Raw genomic sequence first — 6314 nt, forward strand, 5'->3', positions numbered from 1 at the left:
CGTCTTCTGCCGCCGATTTTCCGGACCTCTTCTGCTCTTCTGGCTCTGTAAGGGGGACGGCGGCGCGGCTCTGGGACCCATCCATGGCTGGGCCTGTGATCGTCCCTCTGGAGCTAATGTCCAGTAGCCTAAGAAGCCCAATCCACTCTGCACGCAGGTGAGTTCGCTTCTTCTCCCCTTAGTCCCTCGATGCAGTGAGCCTGTTGCCAGCAGGACTCACTGAAAATAAAAAACCTAATTTAAACTTTTACTCTAAGCAGCTCAGGAGAGCCACCTAGATTGCACCCTTCTCGTTCGGGCACAAAAATCTAACTGAGGCTTGGAGGAGGGTCATAGGGGGAGGAGCCAGTGCACACCAGCTAGTCCTAAAGCTTTTACTTTTGTGCCCAGTCTCCTGCGGAGCCGCTATTCCCCATGGTCCTTTCGGAGTTCCCAGCATCCACTAGGACGTCAGAGAAAAGGGGTATAGGTGTCATCCTTGACTCTGAACTGTCCTTTGTTCCACACATGCAATATGTCTCTAAATCATGTAACATGATTTAATTACATGCACCTAAAAAACATATCCAAAATACGTCCTGATCTTACAAAAGACACTGCAAAAATTCTAATCCATGCACTTAGCTCCCGCATTGATTATTGTAATAGTCTCCTTACTGGTCTTCCCAAACATAGGCTCTCACCACTACAATCCATTTTAAGTGCAGCTGCAAGGCTAATCTTTCTTGCTAGACGTTCCTCGTCTGCTGAACCGGAGCTCCGTCGGTCCCTCCATTGGTTACCAGTATTCTACCATGTTAAATATAAAATACTTTTACTTACATACAAGGCTATTAACAAAACTGCACCAACATACATCTCTTCACTCATCTCAAAATATCTCCCTACCAGACCTCTCCGTTCTGCACAATATCTGCATCTCTCATCCACATGTATTACTTGTTCCCACTTAAAATTACAAGACTTTATCCGGGCTTTCCCCACTCTGTGGAATCCCCTCACACTCATAAGACTCCCCTCTAGTCTTCAAACCTTTAAACGTTCCCTGAAAACTCATCTCTTCAGACAAACCTACCAAATTCCAGACCCACCCACATAACCTTCAGTGCTTCCCTATCCAGTTACATCCTCTCTGTACAGTACACATAACCTCACATATTTTGCCTTCCAACATTGCTGGGTGATCATATCATACAACCCATTAAGAACCTAGCAATCTGGTGGACCATTATGCAATAGGTAGCATCTATCCTTGTGTATCAATGCCTATTTCCCTATAAATTGTAAGCAGGACCTTCCTACCTCTGTCTGTCCGTTTTTGCCCAGTTTTGTTCTATAACTGTTGTTCTAATTGTAAAGCGCAACGGAATAAGCTGTGCTATAAAAGAAACTGCTAATAAATAATGATAAAATAAATAAACAGTCCTCTTTAAGCGGTATACATATTAGACAGTACCTCACTCTTCCCACGTGTACTGGTTTCTCATTGTGGAACAAAGGTGAATGTCACTGTGGACTCTTTACTCTGATAAGACCAGAGAATCAGATGCCATCACCTGCCCAGCAGCATAGTGAGTGCATGTGCTGTGGTTTAGAATGATCACTGTCTTAACAGATAGCACATAGTCGCTGCTAGAATACAGGTTACACTGTTATATGTGCTTCTGCAAAGTATTACATTTATAGTCTGTTTCATTTGCTATGAGTAGCTGTGGCTGAATGTGATATTGTGCTTATTGGAGAACAACAAATATACTTGTTTTCTATTTGTAATTAGAAATACATGCCATATCTCATTCTTAATAAATAATAATTTCCATTAATTACCTACAATCCCTCATTCTATTTACTGTTGAACCAAACACCTGCCTAATTCCATGACTTTTCTGTTCTTGGCTGACTGGATTGGACCCTTGTTTGGTCTTATGCTGCTTTAGCCCATCCAGTGCAAGGTTTGATGTGTTGTGCATTCAGAAATGGGGTGGGATGCAACGCCGCCCGAGTTCTGGCTGAACACAGTGGCAAAGTGGCAAACACTTGCAAGGCAAAACTATGCCTTGTAAGTGATTTCCCCTTTAAAAAAAAAAAAAAAAAAACTTCCACGTTTGTCCTGCATGGCTGCCGAACTCTGGCGGCATTACATCTCATCCATGGTCTTCTGTATACAGCTTTTGTATTACATGGTCATTGCAAGTACTCTTACCTTCCTAACAGCTTGAACGAGTCTGGCCAATCTCCCCTGAACTCTCACCCAAATAAGTGTTTGTCTACCACAGAACTTATTTATTGTGCTTACTTACTGTCCGGCTTTATCCAAGAGGCAGACCCTGCCCTCTCACAACAGTATCACACTGCTGGATATTGTTACACCGGTAGGGTACTCATAAGCTAAACAATTAGTTATGAGGCTGACTGGCTTCATTATGTCACTGCTTTCAGGGGTCAGTCTATAAATGATTAGTACTTGCCCAGGGGTCAAAACCAAATGATGCAAAAGCTTTGAATTACTTTCTAATTTGTAAGCTCCTGGAATTGATGGTAACAAGTTTGGTTGTTGGTTATTAAGGCAGGATTTCCTACAGTGGTGGCTGCAGTGCTGACCACATAGTGCAGAGGAAACTGCTTAGAACATATAAATATACATGTTATGATATATGTAATATAAGTACTGACTGGCTCCACCGGGGATCAGCAGTGCTATATGAATTAGGTGCCATGTGGCACCCGGGACTGAGCATAAAGCATCATTTTAAGCCTGCCCCCAGTGTGTGAAGTCTTATGTTGAGACCCGGGTGCCGCACAACGCCTGTAATACAGACAGCGCATATTAATAAAAAAAAAAAACACACACAATGTCATCCACCTGGGTGCCCTCCTCCACAAATTATAGACCAATGTAGGGTACCTTCAACTATTGACCATAGGAAAGGAACCAGGCGGCACTCCAAGGGTTTTGTTCAAGCAAAAAGGTTTGTATTAAAGTGACAGTGCAAAAATAATTAATCGAGCATAGTGCAAACCACCGACGTTTCAACGCCCATCCGGCGTTTTTTTCAAGGTGCTATGCTAAAAAGTGCAACGTGACAACAGCAAAAACAAACTTTGTTTTTGCTGTTGTCACGTTGCACTTTTTAGCATAGCACCTTGAAAAAACCGCCGGATGGGCGTTGAAACGTCAGTGGTTTGCACTATGCTGGATTAATTATTTTTGCACTGTCACTTTAATACAAACCTTTTTGCTTGAACAAAACCCTTGGAGTGCCGCCTGGTTCCTTTCCTATGGTCAATAGTTGAAGGTACCCTACATTGGTGTGTGTGTGTGTATATATATATATATATATATATATATATATATATATATATATATATATATATATATATATATATATATATATATATATATATATATAAAATCCATTTATTCACTCCTCTTTGAATGAGGGGACATTTAACAGCTAATTTTTTTTTTGCCCACCACTAGTTTCCACAAACTTCACTTATAATAAACTCTACCCTAATGTAGTGCATTGTAATTCCCATAATTAATAAAGCTTTATTTAGTTTCCCTCCAACATAAAAGGGTAAAGTGTCATGATCCAAATACAAATATCTTTAGGACTGCACACAACCTGGCAAAGCCCCTCCCCCCCATCAAGTACAATGGTAAGTTGAACAGTAGGCAACTGATATTTAATTAAACTTTAGGTGAAGTTACATAGTTTTCCTGGGTAAAAGAGCAATTCTAAGTGTACAGTCACCTGCTCACAGCAAGTTTGTGAATGGAGGCAATATTCATAAGAACGCAGCCTATCGATTCACTAGGAACTAGCAACATTCATGAGGCACGAGACATACAATGCTTCTTGCCTCTACGAAATTCCCTGTTCCTAGCAAAGGGATAGGCTGAACAGCAGGAAACAGGTACACTTTAAAGCACGCTGTAGTGATTTGTCAATACGTGCACTTTTTCCTCACTAAGATAGCCCAATAACTAGTCACATAGCCCAACCATCCTCAAAAATAACTGTTTGTGCTGAGAGGCGGCATGAGAATGTGACAGAGCGGACAGAAGAAGTGTAAACATTATTTTGAAAAACCTGTGGTTGGAGGAGCAAAACACCCCAAAATACAATTAAAAGCCCCCAAGCACCACAATACCAGGGGCTGGTAATGCAAATGTCTCTGCCCACCAATAGCTACACGGCATCAGGGAAAGAGGGGATCCATTTCGCCAAAACCGTCGTCTCTGCTTAATTGAACATGGAGTCACTGTTGTCCCAGTTTCATCTTCAAGAAACACACACTGGCGCAAGTGGTGCCACGTCCCTGGCAAAAAGCAATCCATGAGATAAAAGAATTGTGTAAACTCTTTAAGTGCCCACCACAGCTGGGTCATGGGCTGAGACAGGTAGCTGGCTGGCACCACAATGGTACAAAAAGCAGTTACCCCAGCAGCTGTAGCAAATAAGGAAGAGGGCTCCCAGAAAGACCAAGGCGCAGATGGTGCATGGTTTCCTCTCCAGTAAGAAGCTCAGTAAGTAGAATCCCATAAACACAGAATGACTGAACCAGAGGGCTGGATTCAGTGGTTTAGGAATCAGGAGCACAGGAAGCAGCCACTGCAAACAGTACATGGTGGCAGTTGGGTGTAGGTCACACCTTTCTTGTGTTCTTGTTAAGGGATTTACTGCGTGGCCTGATGAGACAAGGAAAGCTGCATGTTATTGCAGGGTTACAAGAAATCTGCTGCAATACAAGCATACAGAGCTGTTTGTCTTGAACCTGTATATACGGAAAAAAACACTACAGGTAGTGTTATGTCCTTTCACGACAACTAATAAGCATCGTTGACAAGCAGACTTTACATAACATTAGAAAAGAGTTGCTTAGACCATAGTCAAATTCTTAGTTTATAGGAAATCAGGGGGAAATGTACTAAGCAGTGAAAAGACTGGAGAAGTGAGCCAGAGAGAAGTTGCCCATTGCAACCAATCAGAATTGAAGTAACATTTCTAATTTGCATACTATAAAATTATACAGAGCAGCCTGAAGTCTAGGTCACTCTCATTACACTTCAATCGCCACACAGCTGGAAAAGGTTTAATTGAAATAGGAATGCCTGCCCGCGCACTCCCAAGCTGAAATAGCTATGCAAACCCCCACCCCAAACCTGAAATGACCATGCCTGCTGAACCCTTAACTCAAAATGGTCATGCCTGCTGTTTTCCCTCTTCCAACCTGAAATAGATGTGCCTTTACACCCCCCCCCCTTCCTCCAAAATAGACATATCTGCAGAGTAGACACCACTCCCAACCAGATATAGCCATGCCTGCCGTCATCTCCCTCAGAACCCTTAACAGTGCAAGCAGTCACTCCTCCTGACCCTTAAACAGCAGGGCCTGCTGTGACGCACTCTCCTTCCAACCCTGAAGTAAGTAGTAGTGTCTGCCGTTACCACTCAACACAACCAATTACAGCAGTGACTACCATCACCCACCTGCAATCACCTGCCAGTCCCTCTCATCCCAATATAAGTGAGTCTGCCACATTCTCTCTCTCTCCCTCCATATGAAACAAGGGCCTCTGCTATCACACCACTCCCCACCCAAGGAAATAGCAGCACCTGACCTTTGCCTTCCTACAGTATGTAACACACAGCCTCTTACCACCGAGAGTGAGTGTGTGCAGTACCCACGTGTGACAGAATGTTAGTGCCCTCCACATTATCGGTGTCGGCGACCCTCCCACCCATTGTTTACTGTAGCCCACATGAACCGACCCTAGCAGTGTCACCAGAGACAGCCTCGCTCCCTCACCACTTTCCCCCTATACACCGCCCTGTCCCCCTATACACCGCCCTGTCCCTCCCTCCCCGCAGTCTCTCAGGAGACTCTCTGCAACGGCGCCCCGTCCGCCTCACCAGCACCGGCGCTGCACACTGTGCTCAAGGCCGCGGCTCTCACAGGCACCTCGCCGAACACTCCAAGCTACGTTTCGGGCCCTTCCTGCGTCATGACGCCACACAGAGCACCGCCTCCATTTCCATGGGACGAGTGCGCCACCTGGTGCTCAGTGGTAGGAATATACATAAATGTGGATTGTGTAATCATCCCGCTCTGCAGCAGTACCCGGGCTCTATAAATAGATCGACTATACTAATGGTCGATATGGTTAAAAGGTCAACATGGGCATTAGCTCGACATGTAAAAGGTTGACAGGTGAAATAGTCAACACACAGATGGTCAACAGTTTTTTTAGGGGGTGGGGTCTCATTTTTTTTCAACCTTTTTTATACTTTACCTACCATCCACGT

The 6314-nt window shown here is 44.0% G+C and overlaps 1 protein-coding gene across 3 annotated transcripts; it reads right to left on the bottom strand.

Moving 5' to 3' along the window:
- Window positions 1-3533: 3533 nt before the first annotated feature.
- Window positions 3534-6081, bottom strand: BLCAP (BLCAP apoptosis inducing factor). 3 transcript variants are annotated; one of them, XM_063960369.1, is made up of 2 exons: window positions 5922-6081; window positions 3534-4696 (listed from the first exon to the last, which is right to left on the bottom strand). In XM_063960369.1, exon 2 carries the CDS (start codon window positions 4632-4634, stop codon window positions 4371-4373), a length of 264 nt encoding a protein of 87 aa, XP_063816439.1. In that variant the 5' UTR covers window positions 4635-4696; window positions 5922-6081; the 3' UTR covers window positions 3534-4370. The 3 variants fall into 3 exon arrangements, with proteins under 3 accessions (XP_063816439.1, XP_063816436.1, XP_063816437.1); XM_063960366.1 differs by lacking the exon at window positions 5922-6081 and adding an exon at window positions 5668-5692; XM_063960367.1 differs by lacking the exon at window positions 5922-6081 and adding an exon at window positions 5499-5596.
- Window positions 6082-6314: the final 233 nt, after the last annotated feature.

The sequence above is a fragment of the Pseudophryne corroboree genome, chromosome 3, assembly GCF_028390025.1.
Source record: "Pseudophryne corroboree isolate aPseCor3 chromosome 3, aPseCor3.hap2, whole genome shotgun sequence".
Taxonomy (NCBI): domain Eukaryota; kingdom Metazoa; phylum Chordata; class Amphibia; order Anura; family Myobatrachidae; genus Pseudophryne; species Pseudophryne corroboree.

Excerpts from the sequence above, each read along its gene's own strand:
- BLCAP (XM_063960367.1), bottom strand. The coding sequence starts at position 5,550 with ATGTGGCAGACTCACTTATATTGGGATGAGAGGGACTGGCAGGTGATT. Across the intron at positions 4,697-5,498 it reads GGACTGGCAGGTGATTGCAG|GCCACGCAGTAAATCCCTTA; the intron begins GTGGGTGATGGT and ends TTGTCTCATCAG.